General features: G+C 62.0%; 1 protein-coding gene across 1 annotated transcript in view; it reads left to right on the top strand.

Annotated features, from left to right (window-relative positions):
• The window catches only part of KDM5C (lysine demethylase 5C), a 43,832-nt gene extending 27,104 nt beyond the window's left edge, over nucleotides 1–16,728 (top strand). Inside the window, exons 17-28 of the mRNA XM_090126482.1 lie at nucleotides 1,157–1,281; nucleotides 1,367–1,514; nucleotides 3,135–3,231; nucleotides 4,358–4,737; nucleotides 6,722–6,860; nucleotides 6,958–7,137; nucleotides 7,232–7,366; nucleotides 9,115–9,633; nucleotides 10,950–11,007; nucleotides 13,062–13,261; nucleotides 15,154–15,342; nucleotides 16,559–16,728. Coding sequence (XP_089982608.1) covers nucleotides 1,157–1,281; nucleotides 1,367–1,514; nucleotides 3,135–3,231; nucleotides 4,358–4,737; nucleotides 6,722–6,860; nucleotides 6,958–7,137; nucleotides 7,232–7,366; nucleotides 9,115–9,633; nucleotides 10,950–11,007; nucleotides 13,062–13,261; nucleotides 15,154–15,342; nucleotides 16,559–16,567 — 2,179 coding nt within the window. The 3' untranslated portion in view covers nucleotides 16,568–16,728. The remainder of the gene's footprint in view (nucleotides 1–1,156; nucleotides 1,282–1,366; nucleotides 1,515–3,134; nucleotides 3,232–4,357; nucleotides 4,738–6,721; nucleotides 6,861–6,957; nucleotides 7,138–7,231; nucleotides 7,367–9,114; nucleotides 9,634–10,949; nucleotides 11,008–13,061; nucleotides 13,262–15,153; nucleotides 15,343–16,558) is intronic.
• Nucleotides 16,729–17,177: the final 449 nt, after the last annotated feature.

The raw sequence follows: 17,177 nt of genomic DNA, 5'->3' as shown, positions 1-17,177 counted from the left end.
CATATGGGGGATGTGGTCTTGGTGTACCTACAGGGGGGATTTGGGCATGGGTTTGGGATGCTGTGGGTCCTGGTTTGTCCATATGGGGGTTGTGGGTCTTGGTGTGTCCATATGGGTCCTGGTGTGTCCATACGGCAGTTGTGGGTCTTGGTGTACCTATAGGGGGGATGTGGGCATGGGTTTGGGATGCTGTGGGTCCTGGTGTGTCCATATGGGGGTTGTGGGTCCTGATGTGTCCATATGGGGGTTGTGGGTCTTGGTGTACCTATAAGGGGGGGATATGGGCATGGGCTGTGGGTCCTGGTGTGTCCATATGGGTCCTGGTGTGTCCATACGGGGGCTGTGGGTCTTGGTGTACCTATAGGGGGGATTTGGGCATGGGTTTGGGATGCTGTGGGTCCTGGTGTGTCCATATGAGGGATGTGGGTCTTGGTGTACCTATTGGGGGGATTTGGGCATGGGTTTGGGATGCTGTGGGTCCTGGTGTGTCCATATGGGGGATGTGGGTCTTGGTGTACCTATAGGGGGGATTTGGGCATGGGTTTGGGATGCTGTGGGTCCTGGTGTGTCCATATGAGGGATGTGGGTCTTGGTGTACCTATTGGGGGGATTTCGGCATGGGCTGTGGGTCCTGGTTTGTCCATATGGGGGTTGTGGGTCCCACATCCCCCTAGCAGCACCACGTGCTCACTTTTGGGGTCCATTGGGTCCCACATCCCCCTAGCAGCACCACGTGCTCACTTTTGGGGTCCATTGGGTCCCACATCCCCCTAGCAGCACCACGTGCTCACTTTTGGGGTCCAATGGGTCCCACATCCCCCTAGCAGCACCACGTGCTCACTTTTGGGGTCCAATGGGTCCCACATCCCCCTAGCAGCACCACGTGCTCACTTTTGGGTTCCTATGGGTCCCACATCCCCCTAGCAGCACCACGTGCTCACTTTTGGGGTCCAATGGGTCTCACATCCCCCTAGCAGCACCACGTGCTCACTTTTGGGGTCCTGTGGGTCCCACATCCCCCTAGCAGCACCACGTGCTCACTTTTGGGGTCCTGTGGGTCCCACATCCCCCTAGCAGCACCACGTGCTCACTTTTGGGGTCCTGTGGGTCCCACATCCCCCTAGCAGCACCACGTGCTGACTCTTGCCCCCCCCAGGTACCGCTACACGCTGGACGAGCTGCCGGCCATGCTGCACAAGCTGAAGGTGCGCGCCGAGTCCTTCGACACGTGGGCCAACAAAGTGCGCATCGCCCTGGAGCTGGAGGACGGCCGCAAGCGCAGTGAGTGCCCCCCCGATTCAGGGCGGGTCGTTGGGGGGGAGGGGGGGGTCCCGGCACCACCCCATATACGTGCCCCCCCCCCCAGCCCTGGAGGAGCTGCGGGCACTGGAGTCGGAGGCGCGCGAGCGGAAATTCCCCGAGAACGAGCTGCTGCACCGCCTGAAGGGCTGCCTGGCGCAGGCCGAGCGCTGCGTCTCCGAGGCGCTGGGGCTCATCAGCTCCCAGGAGACCGGGTGGGTGCCCCCCCCACCACCCTTCGTCCTCCCCCACCTCCCCCCCCACCTTCCTCGTCGGCCACCCCCCCCCCCCCTTCCCTCTTCCTTGTCCTCCTTGTCCTTGTCATCCCCTCCCTTCTCATTCCCTCCCTTGCTGTCCCCCCCTTTCTACATCATCTTCCCACCCCCCCCTTCCTTGTCCCCCCCCCCTCCTTGTCCCCCCCCCCTCCTTGTCCCCCCCCTTCCTTGTCCCCCCCCCTTCCTTGTCCCCCCCCTTCCTTGTCCCCCCCCTCTTTGTCCCCCCCCCTCTTTGTCCCCCCCCCCTCCTTGTCCCCCCCCCTTCCTTATCCCCCCCCTTTCCTTGTCCCCCCCCTTCCTCTTCCTTTCCCCCGTTCCTTGTCCCCTCCTTCCTTGTCATCCCCTCCCTTGCTGTCCCCCCCCCTTCCCCATCGTCATCTCCCCATCCTTTTCCTTGCCCCCCCTTCCCTATTCCTTGTCCACCTCTTCCTTTGTCCCTCTTTCCTTGTCCCCCCCTTCCCTCTTCCTTGTCCCCCCTTTCCTTGTCATCCCCTCCCTTGCTGCCCCCCCCCCCTTCCTCATCATTCTCCCACCCCCCCTTTCCATGTCATTGTCCCCCATCCCTGTCCCCCCACTCCCCCTTCCCATCCCAACCACCCCCCTCACATTTTTGTTCCCCCCCCAACTTGTTGCCCCCCTGTGTCTTCCCCCCCTTGTCCCCATGTCACCATCCTGCCCCCCTTGCCTGTTTCACTGCTTTGTCCCCATTCCCATGTCCCCATCCTGTCCCCTATGGAGCGCAGCCACATCCAGGTTCTGCTGTCCCCTATCCTGTCCCTATATCCTGGTGTCCCCATATCCTGGTGTCCCCATATCCAGGTCCTGGTGTCCCCCATCTTGTTCCTATATCCTGGTGTCCCCGTATCCAGGTCCTGGTGTCCCCATATCCTGGTGTCCCCATATCCTGGTGTCCCCATATCCAGGTCCTGCTGCCCCCTATCCTGTCCCAATATCCTGGTGTCCCCATATCCAGGTCCCGCTGTCCCTATATCCTGGTGTCCCCACATCCAGGTCCTGGTGTCCCCATATCCAGGTCCTGGTGTCCCCATATCCTGGTGTCCCCATATCCAGGTCCTGGTGTCCCCCATCTTGTTCCTATATCCTGGTGTCCCCATATCCAGGTCCTGGTGTCCCCATATCCTGGTGTCCCCATATCCTGGTGTCCCCATATCCAGGTCCTGGTGTCCCCATCTTGTCCCTATATCCTGGTGTCCCCATATCCAGGTCCTGCTGTCCCCCATCCTGTCCCTATATCCTGGTGTCCCCACATCCAGGTCCTGCTGTCCCCATATCCAGGTCCCTATATTCTGGTGTCCCCATATCCAGGTTCTGCTGCCCCCTGTCCTGTCCCTATATCCTGGTGTCCCCACATCCAGGTCCTGTTGTCCCACATCCTGTCCCTATATCCTGGTGTCCCCATATCCAGGTCCTGGTGTCCCCTATCCTGTCCCTGTGTCCTGGTGTCCCCGTCCTGTTCCCACACCCATGACCTGCTGTCCCCATCCTGTCCCCATCCCATCCCCACCCCCCCGTCACTGTGACCCCCCTGTCCCCCCCCAGGCTGCCCGCCCCCTCGCTGACGGTGGAGGAGCTCCGTGTGTTCCTGGAGCAGATGAACCAGCTGCCCTGCGTCATGCACCAGATCGGGGACGTCCAGGTGAGCCCCCCTCCTCCCCCCCAAAAAAATGGGGTGTCCCCCCCCTATGGGCGTGTCCCATCTCCCAAATACGGGATTCCTTCCCCCTCCTCTCCTTTCCCAAAAGAAAATAGGGGATTCATCCCCCCACTTAGGAGTCTCTTCCCAAATATAGGGTCCTCCCACCCCCACTATGGGGTCCTTCCCCCTCAGCCCCCCCCGTGGGATGGAAGTGTGGGGCTCTTCCATTCACCACTACAATAGAGGAACCCCCCCAAAATCGGTCCTTCCTCCCTCCTTCACCCTCCCCAGTATCCCTGTAACCCCAGTGGGGGGGCTCCCCCACTCCACCAACCCCATCCACCCCCACCCTATGTCCCTTTACCCCTATGGGGGTCCCTATAACCCCAGGGGGGTCTCCCTCACCCCACCATCCCCTTCCCCCCCAACCCCTTCCCCCACCCACAATGCCCTTATACCCCCATGGGGGGGCTCACCACCCCTTCCCTCCCCTCCAAGGCCCTATTACCCACATTGATGTCTCTACCCCCATGGGGGGCTCTACCACCCCCTTCCCTTCCCCCTACGACCCTATTACCCACATTGGTGTCTCTATACCCCCATGGGGGGGCTCACCACCCCCTTCCCTTCCCCCTACGACCCTATTACCCACATTGATGTCTCTGTACCCTCATGGGGGGCTCCCCCACCCCTTTTCCACCCCCCCAGGTCCCTATTACCCACAATGGTGTCTCTGTACCCCCATGAGGGGCTCTCCCACCCCCTTTCCACCCCCCTATGACCCTATTACCCACAATGGTGTCTCTGTACCCCCATGAGGGGCTCTCCCACCCCCTTTCCACCCCCCTATGACCCTATTACCCACGATGGTGTCTCTGTACCCCCATGGGGAGGGCTCACCTACCCCCCCAGGTCCCTATTACCCACATTGGTATCTCTATACCCCCATGGGGGGGCTCACCACCCCCTTCCCTTCCCCCTACGACCCTATTACCCACATTGGTGTCTCTGTACCCCCGTGGGGGGCTCTCCCACCCCCTTTCCACCCCCCTACGACCCTATTACCCACATTGGTGTCTCTGTACCCCCATGGGGGGGCTCACCACCCCCTCTCCCCCCCCCACAGGCCCTCCTGGACCGCGTGGAAGCCTTCCAAGCCGAAGCCCGCGCCGTTTTAGAATCGACCCCCCCAGAACCCGGAGCCGCCCCCCCAGGACCGGTGGCTTTACGGGGTCTTTTAGAACGTGGTGCCCGTTTGGGGGTGGAAGTGCCGGAAGGTCGGCGTTTGGAACTGCAATTAGCTCAGAGCCAATGGCTGGAGGAGGTGACGGCCACCCTGCGCTCCCCCCGCGCCCGCGTCCCCCTCCCCGTCATGCGGGGGCTGATCCAGGCTGGTCGCACCGTGGCCCCCGGCCCGGCCGTGGACGTGGCCATGGCAGAACTGCAGGAGCTGCTCACCATCGCCCAGCGTTGGGAGGAGAAGGCGCAGATGTGTCTGGAAGCCAGGTCTGGGGGGGGGGGGGGGGGTACAGGGGGGGGTCCCGTGGGCTTCTGGGGGGTCTTGGTGACCATTCGTGGGGTCCTGTGGGCTTTTGGGGGGTCTTGGCAACCATTTATGGGGTCCCGTGGGCTTCTGGGGGGTCTTGGTGCCCATTCATGGGGTCCCGTGGGCTTTTGGGGGGTCTTGGTGACCATTTATGGGATCCTGTGGGCTTTTGGGGGGTCTTGGTGCCCATTCATGTGGTCCTGTGGGCTTTTGGGGGGTCTTGGTGACCATTTGTGGGCTCTCGTGGGGTTCTGGGGGGTCTTGGTGACCATTCGTGGGGTCCTGTGGGCTTCTGGGGAGTCTTGGTGACCATTAGTGGGGTCCTGGTGCCCATTCAGGGGGTCCCAGGGGCTTCTGGGGGGTCTTGGTGCCCATTCATGGGGTCCCGTGGGCTTCTGGGGGGTCTTGGTGCCCATTCATGGGGTCCTATGGGCTTTTGGGGGGTCTTGGCGACCATTCATGGGGTCCCGTGGGCTTTTGGGGGGTCTTGGTGACCATTCGTGGGGTCCTGTGGGCTTTTGGGGGGTCTTGGTGACCATTTGTGGGGTCCTGGTGCCCATTCAGGGGGTCCCAGGGGCTTCTGGCGGGTCTTGGTGCCCATTCATGGGATCCCGTGGGCTTCTGGGGGGTCTTGGTGACCATTAGTGGGGTCCCATGGGCTTTTGGGGGGTTTTGGTGCCCATTCGTGGGGTCCCGTGGGCTTTGGGGGGTCTTGGTGACCATTCGTGTGTTCCCATGGCCTTTTTGGGGGGTCTTGGTGACCATTAATGGGGTCTTGGTGCAAACTCATGGGGTCCCGTGGCTTTTTGGGGGGTCTCAGCGACCATTAGTGGGGTCCCGTGGCCTTTTGGGGGGTCTTGGTGCCCATTCATGGGGTCCCGTAGGCTTTTGGGGGGGTCTTGGTGCCCATTCATGGGGTCCCATGGCCTTTGGGGGGTCTTGGCGACCATTCATGGGGTCCTGTGGGTTTTTGAGGGTCTGGGAGCTGTCCCCATGACCCCGAATGGGTTTTAAGGTGGTCCCTATGGGATATAAATCCCCCATGGGATTTAAGGTGGCCCAGGGGAGATATGAAGGGTCCCTATGGATTTAAGGTGCCTTTATTGATCCATAAAGGGCCCCTTTGGGGTTTAAATTGACACGTGTGGGATGTAAGGGGGACCCTATGGGATATAGGGATCTGGGGGCCCTATCCATGGCCCCAGGTGGGCTTTAAGGTGGTCCCTTTGGGATATGAAGAGCCCTAATGGAATCTGGGGTGGCCCAGCTGGGATATGAAGGGTTCCTATGGATTTAGGGTGGCTCCTATGGGATGTAAGTCAGGACCCTGTGGTATATAGGGATACTGTGGGAACTGTCCTCAGGGCCCCGAATGGGTTTTAAGGTGGTCCCTATGGGATGTGAAGGGCTGCGATGGGATTTAAGGTGGTCTAAAAAAGATAGGAAGAGTTCCTATGGATTTAAGGTGGCTTTGTTGTTATGTAAAGGGTCCCTATGGGGTTTAAGGTGGCCCCGGTGAGATATGAAGAACCCCCTATGAATTTAAGGTAGCCTGTATTGGGGGGGGGGGGGGAATGGGTGGGCCATCATAGGATTTAAGGTGGTCCTTATGAGATGTTAGGGAAGGCTCTATGGGGTCTGGGAGCTGTCCCCATGACCCCAGATGGGCTTTAAGGTAGTCCCTATGGGATATGAAAGGCCTTGATGGGGAGTTAAGGTGGCCCAGGGGGGATATAAAGGGCCCTTAAGGATTTAAGGTGGCCCATACAGGATGTAAAGGGGGACCCTATAGGATATAAGGGTTTGGGGGCTGTCCCTGTGGCCCCACCTGGGTTTTAATGTGGAGAGCAGATATGAAGGGCCCCGATGGGATTTAAGATGGCCCACGGGGGATATAAAGGGCAACCCTATGAGACCCCACCCACCTTTTCCCCCACCCCACAGGCAGAAGCACCCCCCGGCCACGCTGGCCGCCATCATTAAGGAGGCAGAGAACATCCCAGCTCTGCTCCCCAACATCGCTGCCCTTAAGGAGGCGCTGGCCAAAGCCCGCGCGTGGATCGCCGACGTGGAGGAGATCCAGGTGCGTGCCCCGCGCCACCTTAAATCCCCCCCCACACCCGTCATTCTAACTCCTTTTAACTCATTTTTCCTGTGGGGCGGGGGTCGTTTTGAAGCAGAACGGGGATCATTACCCCTGCCTGGATGACCTGGAGGGCTTGGTGGCCGTGGGCCGCGATTTGCCCGTGCGCCTGGAGGAGCTGAGGCAGCTGGAGGTGCAGGTGGGCACGGCGCACTCATGGAGGGACAAAGCTTCCAGGACCTTCCTCAAAAAGAACTCCTGCTACACCCTGCTGGAGGTGGGTGGCGTGGCAGAGACCCCTCAGAGATGCGGGGGGGTTTTGGGGGGGGGGGGTCTTGAGAGACACGACGGTGATGTGGTGACACCCATAGGTGCTGTGTCCCTGCGCCGACGCCGGGTCTGACAGCTCCAAGAGGCTGAAATGGAGGCAGGAGCCAGGGCTGTACCGCCTGGATGCTGAGAGCCTGGGGCTGTCAGCACAGGACCTGCGTGACCCCGGCGCTGTGGTGAGCACGGGGGGACCCCCAAACGCCCCCCCCGGGGTCCCCTCCAGCCCCACGTCGCCCCACGTCTCCCTACGTCTCCCTCTCGTGTCTCTTCTTACCCCGCCTTCCCCCCATGTCCCCATCTCACCCCACATCCCCCTCTCGCCCCAAATCTCTCTCCCCACATCCCCTTTCCCCCCACACATCCTCTCTCCCCCCATGTCTCCTCCCCTCTCCCCCCATATCTCCTCCCCTCTCTCCCCCTACATCCCCTCTCCCCCCATATCTCCTCCTCACTCCTCAATCTCCTCTCATCCCCTTTTCCCCATATCTCCTCCTCTCTCCCCAACCTCCCCCCATCCCCCTCTCCCCCATATCTTCTCCCATCTCCCCCCACATCCCCCTCTCGCCCCAAATCTCTCCCCACACATCCTCTCTCCCCCCTCTCCCCCATATCTCCTGCCCTCTACCCCATATCTTCTCCCGTCTCTCCCCACATCCCCTTTCCCCCCACACTTCCCCTCTCCCCCATATTTTCTCCCCTCTCCCCTCTTCCCCCATATCCCCTCCTCTCCCCACACCTCCCCTCTCCCCCCCATATCTCCTCCCCATCCCCTCTCCCCCCATATCTCCTCCCCTCTCCCCCACATCACCTCCCCTCCTCTCTCCCCCCATCCCCTCTCCCCCTGTATCACGTCCCCTATCCCTCCCCATCCCCTCTCCCCCCATATCTTCTCCCTTCCCCTCCCCCCCATATCTCTTCCCCTCCCCTCTCCCCCATATCTCCTCCCCACCCCTCTCCCCCCATACCTCCTCCCCTCTCCCCCGTATCTCCTCCTATCTCCCTCTCCCCCTGTATCACGTCCCCTGTTCCTCCCCATCCTGTCTCCCCCATATCTCCTCCCCTCCCCTCTCCCCCCGTATCTCCTCCCCTCTCCCCCACCTCCCCTCCCTCCCTCCCTCCCCCCATATCTCCTCCCCCATCCCCTCTCCCCCCATATCTCCTCCCCTCTCCCCCCGTATCTCCTCCCGTCCCCCCATCCCCTCTCCCCCCATATTACCTCTCCTCTCTCCCACCTCCCCTTTCACCCCATACCTCCTCCCCTCTCCCTCCCCATCCCCTCTCCCCCCATATCTCCTCCCCTCTCCCCCCATATCTCCTCCTCCCTCCCCCACCTCCCCTCCCCTCTCCCCCCATATCTCCTCTTCCCTCTCCCCCATATCTCCTCCCGTCCCCCCATCCCCTCTCCCCCCATATTACCTCTCCTCTCTCCCATCTCCCCTTTCACCCCATATCTCCTCCTTCCTCCCCCACCTCCCCTCCCCTCTCCCACCATCCCCTCTCCCCCATATCTCCTCTTCCCTCTCCCCCATATCTCCTCCCCTCTCCCCCATATCTCCTCCCCTCTCCCCCATATCTCCTCCCCTCTCCCCCATATCTCCTCCCCTCTCCTCTCCCCCCATATCTCCTCCCCTCTCCCCCATATCTCCTCCCATCCCCCCATCCCCTCTCCCCCCATATTACCTCTCCTCTCTCCCACCTCCCCTTTCACCCCGTACCTCCTCCCCTCTCCCTCCCCATCCCCTCTCCCCCCATATCTCCTCCTCTCTCCCCCACCTCCCCTCCCCCCTCTCCCCCATATCTCCTCCCGTCCCCCATCCCCTCTCCCCCCATGTTACCTCTCCTCTCTCCCACCTCCCCTTTCGCCCCATACCTCCTCCCCTCTCCCCACCCCTCCCCACCTCACCCCCCACCCCTCCCCGCACAGATCCTGGCCTTCAAGGAAGGCGAGCAGAAGGAGAAGGAAGGGATGCAGCGCCTTCGCCACGCCAACTCTCAGAAACCCGCCCCCCCAGCCCCCGGCCCCCCGTCCTGCGTCTGCGGGCAGCCGGCGGGGCCCTCCATGCTGCAGTGCCAGCTGTGCCGAGATTGGTTCCACGGCTCCTGCGTGGCCTGGCCTCGTCTGGCCAACCAGAAACCCTCGCCGGCCTGGTGGGAATGGGAAGCCAAATTCCTGTGCCCTCTGTGCCAGCGCTCGCGTCGCCCTCGCCTGGAAACCATCCTGGCCCTGCTGGTGGCTCTGCAGAAGCTGCCGGTGCGTTTGCCCGAAGGAGAGGCCCTGCAGTGCCTGACCGAGAGAGCCATCACCTGGCAGGACCGCGCGCGGGCGCTGCTGGCCTCCCCCGAAGTGGCTGCAGCCATGGAGAGGTTGGCGGCCATCCGGCAGAGGCTGCACGGCGACGGCGGCACCGCGCTGCGGGAGGCAAGGGGCAACGAGCAGACAAAGGTGGGGGGGGGGGAAGAGTGGGGGATTGGGGCTGGGAGTGGGGAAGAGTGGGGGATTGGGGCTGGGAATGGGGTATTGGGGCTGGGAGTGGGGAGGAGTGGGGGATTGGGGCTGGGAGTGGGGCTGAGTTGGGGATTGGGGATGGGAGTGGGGGATTGAGGCTGGGAGTGGGGAAGAGTGGGGGATTGGGGCTGGGAATGGGGTATTGGGGTAGATATTGGGGCTGGGAATGGGGCTGAGTGGGGGATTGGGGCTGGGAGTGGGGAAGAGTGGGGGATTGGGACTGGGAGTGGATTATTGGGGCTGGGAATGGGGAAGAGTGGGGGATTGGGGCTGGGAGTAGGGCTGAGTTGGGGATTGAGACCGGGATTTGGGCTGGGAATGGGGCTGAGTGGGGGATTGGGGCTGGGAGTGGGGGATTGGGGTAGGTATTGGGACTGGGAGTGGGGCTGAGTGGGGGATTGGGGCTGGGAGTGGAGTATTGGGACTGGGAGTGGGGAAGAGTGGGAAGAGTGGGGGATTGGGGCTGGGAGTGGGGAAGAGTGGGGGAGTGGGGCTGGGAGTGGGGTATTGGGATGAGTATTGGGGCTGGAAGTGGAGTTGAGTGGGGTATTGAGGCTGGGAGTGGGGCTGAGTGGGGTATTGGAGTATTGGGGCTGGGAGTGGGGAAGAGTGGGGGATTGGGGCTGGGAGTGGGGGATTGGAGTGGAGTATTGGGGCTGGGAGTGGGGTTGAGTGGGGTATTGGGGCTGGGAGTGGAGTATTGGGGCTGGGAGAGGGTCTGATTGGGGTACTGGGGCTGGGAGTGGGGTATTGGGGCTGGGAGTGGGGCTGACTGGGGTATTGCAGCTGGGAATGGGGTATTGGAGCAGAGAGTGGGGCAGGGAGTGGAGTAGTGGGGCTGGGAGTTGGGCTGAGTGGGATATTGACGCTGGGATTGGGGTAATGGGTTGGAAGTGGGGCAGGGAGTGAGATATTGGGGGCTGAAAGTGGGATTTGGAGGCTGGGAGTGGGTTTGGGAGGGAGGTACTGGGGTTGGTGGTGGGGTATTGGGGCTGGGAGTGGACTTGGAGGGCTGGGAGTGGGGTAAGGGGGTATTGGGGTCAAGAGTGGGGCTGGTGGGGGAGTATTGGGGCTGGGAGTGGGGTTTTGGGGTTGGTGGTGGGGTGTTGGGGCAACAGCTGGGGTTGGAGGAGGTGTGGGGCGCGGGCTGATTGTAGGGCAGATGTTGGGACTGGGGGGGCAGCTCAGTGGGGCTGTGACCCCCACGTAACACCGTATGAACCCCCATATAACACCACGTGCCCCCTCCCCAGGTCTCTGTGGAGAACGGTGACGCCCCCAGCCCAGAGAAGAACGGCCCCCTGCCCTCAGGTGAGTGGGGGTGGGGCTGTGTGGGGCACTGGGTCCCATCCCAGCCCCACAGATCCCACGGGAGCCCCATAGATCTCACATGAGCCCCACAGATCCCACGTGAGCCCCACAGATCCCATGGGAGCCCCACAGATCCTATATGAGCCTTGCGGATCCCATCTGAGCCCCATGGAATCTATATGAACTCCACGGATCCTTATTCCCCCACGGCACGCGGTGTCCCCATGATGTCCCCACACCCCAGTGGCACAATGTCCCATGATGTCCCCACAGTGTCCCCACGCCCCAGTGTCACCCCATGTCCCCATACTGTCCCCAGCATCACCCCATGTCCCCATACTGTCCCCAGCATCACACCGTGTCCCATACTGTCCCCATTATCACCACATGTCCCCCTGCTGTCCCCATGTACCCCTGCAGTCCCCTTATCACCCCATGTCCCCCTGCTGTCTCCTTATCACCCCCCATCCCCTTGCTGTCCCCATGTCCCCCTGCTGTCCCCACATCACCCCATGTACCCATACTGTCCCCTTTATCACCCCACGTCCCCCTGCTGTCCCCACTTCCTCCTGCTGTCCCCATGTCCTCTGCTGTCCTCATTATCACCCCACATCCCCCCGCTATCCCCACGTCCCCCTGCTGTCCCCATTATCACCCCACGTTCCCATACTGTCCCTATTATCACCCCACATCCCCCCGCTGTCCCCACATCCCCCCGCTGTCCCCTCATCCCCTGCTGTCCCCTTATCGCCCCATGTCCCCCCACTGTCCCCTGCTGTCCCCTTATCACCCCACGTCCCCCTGCTGTCTCCACGTCCCCCCACTGTCCCCAAGTCCCCTGCTGTCCCCCTATCACCCCACATCCCCCCGCAGTCCCCTTATCACCCCACGTCCCCCCGCTGTCCCCACGTCCCCCCGCTGTCCCCACATCCCCTGCTGTCCCCTTATCACCCCACATCCCCCGCAGTCCCCTTATCACCCCACGTCCCCCCACTGTCCCCCCACTGTCCCCATGTCCCCCGCTGTCCCCTTATCACCCCACATCCCCCTGCTGTCCCCACATCCCCCCACTGTCCCCATGTCCCCCGCTGTCCCCTTATCACCCCACGTCCCCTGCAGTCCCCTTATCACCCCACGTCCCCCTGCTGTCCCCACGTCTCCCTGCTGTCCCCTTATCACCCCACGTTCCCATACTGTCCCCATTATCACCCCACGTCCCCCTGCAGTCCCCTTATCACCCCACGTCCCCCCACTGTCCCCTGCTGTCCCCTTATCACCCCACATCCCCCTGCTGTCCCCACATCCCACCACTGTCCCCATGTCTCCTGCAGTCCCCTTATCACCCCACATCCCCCCACTGTCCCCTTATCACCCCACGTGCCCTGCAGTCCCCTTATCACCCCACGTCCCCCCACTGTCCCCACATCCCCTGCTGTCCCCTTATCACCCCACATCCCCCGCTGTCCCCACGTCCCCCCGCTGTCCCCACATCCCCTGCAGTCCCCTTATCTCCCCACATCCCCCGCAGTCCCCTTATCACCCCACGTCCCCTGCAGTCCCCTTATCACCCCACATCCCCCGCAGTCCCCTTATCACCCCACGTCCCCTGCAGTCCCCTTATCACCCCACATCCCCCGCAGTCCCCTTATCACCCCACGTCCCCCTGCTGTCCCCACGTGCCCTGCAGTCCCCTTATCACCCCACGTCCCCCCACTGTCCCCACTGTCCCCCCACTGTCCCCACGTCCCCTGCAGTCCCCTTATCACCCCCACATCCCCCTGCTGTCCCCACATCCCCCCACTGTCCCCATGTCCCCCGCTGTCCCCTTATCACCCCACACCCCCCGCTGTCCCCTTATCACCCCACGTGCCCCGCTGTCCCCACATCCCCCCACTGTCCCCACATCCCCCCACTGTCCCCATGTCCCCCGCTGTCCCCTTATCACCCCACATCCCCCGCTGTCCCCTTATCACCCCACGTGCCCCGCTGTCCCCTTATCACCCCATGTCCCCCGCTGTCCCCTTATCACCCCACGTGCCCCGCTGTCCCCGCAGAGCTGGAGGCGCTGAGCTCGGCGCTGCCGCGGCTGCAGGGCCCGGTGCTGGAGCTGCCGGAAGGCGCGCGGCGGCCGCTGGAGGAGCTGATGATGGAGGGGGACCTCCTGGAGGTGACGCTGGACGAGGCCACCAGCATCTGGCGCCTGCTGCAGGCCGCCCGCCCGCCCCCCCTCGGCCTCTTCCGCCTCCTCCTCGAGGTACGTGCCCCAAAAACCCCAAATCCCACCCCAAATCCCACCCCAGATCCCGCAGCCCGTCCTGCAGGACCCCCAAAATGACGTCTTTCCCCCCCAGAAAACCACTCTGACGTCCCCACAACCAAACTGGGGGGCAGTGCCCCAAAATATCCCAATTGCTGACCCCAAATCCCCCCCCAAATCCCACCCCAGATCCCGCAGCCCGCCCTGAGACCTCAGGGATTCCTGCAGGACCCCCAAAATGACTTCTTTCCCCCCCCAAAAAAAAACTACTCTGACATCCCTTCAACCAAACTGGGGGGCAGTGCCCCAAAATATCCCAATTGCTGATCCCAAATCCCACCCCAGATCCCACAGCCCGCCATGCAGACCTCAGGGATTCCTGCAGGACCCCCAGAATGACTTCTTTCCCCCCCCCCAAAAAAAAACACACTCTGACATCTCCAGAACCCCCCTGGAGCCCCCAGGACCAAACTGGGGGGGTACTACCCCAAAATATCCCAATTACTGATCCCAAATTCCACCATAGATCCCACAGCCCACCCTGCAGACCTCAGGGATTCCTGCAGGACCCCCAAAATGACTTTTTCTCCCCCCAAAAAACCACTCTGACATCCCCAGGACCCCCCTGGACCCCCCCCAAGACCAAACTGGGAGGCCTGGCCCTGAAATGCCTCAATTGCTGACCCCAAGTCTCCCCGAATCCCACCCCAAATCCCACCCCAGATCCCACAGCCCCCCCCGAGACCTCAGGGATTCCTGCAGGACCCCCAAAATGACTTCTTCCCCCCCCCCCCCCAAACCACTCTGATATCTCCAGAACCCCCCTGGTACCCCCAGGATCAAACTGGGGGCAGTGCCCCAAAATATCTCAATTACTGATCCCAAATCTTCCCTATTACCCCCCAAATCCCACCCCAGACCTCAGGATTCCCCAAAAATGTCCCTTTTATCCCCAAAAAGCCACCCTGGGATCCTCAGAACCCCCTCCCTACTACTCTCCAGGACCCCCAAATCCTCCAGTTGTTGACCCTAAGTCTCCCACCCCCCAAAATCTGCTCTGGGGGCCCCTTGGTACCCCCAAGACCCCCCCCCCCCCCAATTCCAATTTTCACCCCCAAATTTCCCCATTTGCCCTCCCCTTCCCATTAAGGGGGGGCTCTCATAAATGTTGTGTCATCCCATTGCCCCCAGATTCCACTCTTCACCTCCAAATCCCCCTTTTCATCCCCAATTTTCCCCATTTCCCCCCCCTTCCCATTCTGGGGGGGCTCTCACTAACCCCATGTTCCCCCCCCCCCCCCTCAAATTCCAGTTTTCACCTCCAGATCCCCCTTTTTCACCCCCATAATACCCCACTCTTCCCCTCCCCCCAACTCCCCTGCCCCCCCCCCTTCCCATTCTGGGGGGGGCTCTCATTAACACTGTGCCACCCCCTCCCCCCAGATTCCACTCTTCACCTCCAAATCCCCCTTTTCATCCCCAATTTTCCCCATTTTCCCCCCCCCTTCCCATTCTGGGGGGGATCTCACTAACCCCATGTCCCCCCCCCCCCAAATTTGAGTTTTCACCTCCAAATCCTCCTTTTTCACCCCCATAATTCCCCATTCCCCCCCCCTTCCCATTCTGGGGGGGCTCTCATGCTGTGTTCCCCTTCCTCCCACTCCCCCCACCCCCCCCAATTCCAATCTTCACCCCCAAATTTCCCCATTCCCCCCCCCCCCCTTCCCATTCTGGGGGGGGGCTCTCATTAACATTGTGTCTTCGTCCCCCCCCCCAAATTTGAGTTTTCACCTCCAAATCCCCCTGTTTCACCCCCATAATTCCCCATTTCCCCCCCCCCCTTCCCATTCTGGGGGGGCTCTCATTAACCCTGTGTCCCCCCCCCCCAGCTGGAGCAGGCGGAGCGCCGGGGGTCGCGGGGTCGGGGTCGGGACCCTGAGAGACGCCGCAAACGCCGGGGGGAGCGGGGGGACGGACCCCCCCTCGCCAAGGAGGAGCTGGAGCCAAAGAGGAGCCGGGGGGCGGAGGGGGGGGCACCGAGGGACAGCACCCCCCCACCCGGCCCCACCGCCCCGGGGGTGAGTTGATGGGGGGGAAGACCCTAATTTTGGGGGGGGGGGAAGGGGAAAGACCCTAATTCTGGGAGTGGGGGGGAGGGGGGGAAGGGGGAAGACCCTAATTTTGGGGGGGGGGAAGGGGAAAGACCCTAATCTTGGGAGTGGGGGGGAGGGGGGGAAGGGGGAAGACCCTAATTTTGGGGTTGGGGGGGGTATAGAGCTCAATTTGGGGGGGGGGGAGCAACGTTTTGGGGGAAGCAACGTTTAGGGTGGGTTTATTGGGGGGGCAACGTTTAGGGGGGGTTTATTTGGGGGGGGGCAAGGTTTAGGAAGGATTTATTGGGGGGGAGGGCAATGTTTAGGGGGGTTTATTTGGGGGGGGGGCAACGTTTAGGGAGGATTTATTGGAGGGGGAGGGCAACGTTTAGGGGGGTTTATTTGGGGGGGGGGAAGGGCAACGTTTGGGGGGGTTATTGGGGGGGAGGGCAACGTTTAGGGGGGGGTTATTTGGTAGGGGGGCAACATTTAGGCGGGGTTTATTGGGGGGGGCAACGTTTAGGAAGGGTTTATTGGGGGGGGCAACGTTTGGGGGGGTTATTTGGTAGGGGGGCAACGTTTAGGAAGGGTTTATTGGGGGGGGGCAATGTTTAGGGGGGGGGTTATTTGGGGGGGAGGGCAACGTTTGGGGGGGGTTATGGGAGGGAGTGTTTGGGGGGGGGTTATGAGGGGGTGGGGTTTAAGGGGGGAAGGGTTTGGGGGCAGTGTTTGGGGGGGCTTAAAGGGGGTGGTGTTTGGGGGGGGCAGCGTTTGGGGTAGGGTTTATAGGGGGTGGGCAGTGTTTTTTTGGGGGGGGCACTGTTGGGGAGGGGGTTATTTTAGTGGGTGCAATCTGGGGGGGTTATTAAGGGGGTGGGTGATGTTTGGGGGGGTTATAGAGGTGACCCCATTATTTGGGGGGGGGACTGTAGGGGGTGACCCTATTATTAAGGACTCCCTTAAAACCCCCCCAATACTGGGGGAGGGGTGTCTTAAAGAGAATGGGGGGATCCTGGGGGGGGGAAGGGGATCTGGGGGTTGGATGTGGGGTGTCGGTCCCAATATATTTTGGGAGGGGGGGGGGATTTATGGGTTGCAGAGCCAACGTAATGAATGAGGGTGGTATGGGGGGGTCCCTGTAAGGCTTTGGGGGTCTATTTTGCCCACCCCCCCCCCTCCTCTTTTCCCACCCCCCCCCCAGGACTCGTGACGCGCCGCCCCCACCTCACACGGAGGTGCCCCCCCCCCACCCGGGGGGTTGGGCTGGGACAGAGCAGAGGATGTGGGTGGAGAGGGGGGGGTCCGCACTGTGTTGTCCCCCCCCCTCCCTCCCACTGCCACCCTACCAGGACAACCCCCCCCCACCCCGCCCCCCCCCCCCCGCGATGTAATTATTTGAGTTGATTTCTTTTGTATTGTTCAGCCCCCCCCGGGGGGGGGGAGGGGGAACACACACACACACACACACACACACACACACACACACACATAGGTGGGGGTCTGGGCCCCCTCCCCCAAAAATGGGGGGGCCCCAACCAGCACAGCCCCCCTCCCCCCCCCTCCCCTCCCCCTTCGCGCCGGGTTTTTTATAGGAATTTGGAGGGGGGAGGGGGGGAATTGGTGGGAGGGGGGGAAGGAGGAGGGGGGGTCAATTCGGGTCCACCCCCCGCCCCTCCTCCCCTGCTGACACTACCGGGGGGGCGGGGGGGGGGGGCCTTATTTTATTGTATTATGATTTTTTTTTATTATTATTAAACTTTGGAGGTTAAAAATGCGGATTTTTAAGGGGGGGGCGGGCAGAGACCTCCGTGCTGCCATGT

The sequence above is a fragment of the Phasianus colchicus genome, chromosome 29 (assembly GCF_987193195.1).
Source record: "Phasianus colchicus chromosome 29, bPhaCol1.hap1.1, whole genome shotgun sequence".
In the NCBI taxonomy this organism is placed as follows: Eukaryota; Metazoa; Chordata; class Aves; order Galliformes; family Phasianidae; genus Phasianus; species Phasianus colchicus.
This window is presented reverse-complemented; position numbering and strand designations above follow the sequence as displayed.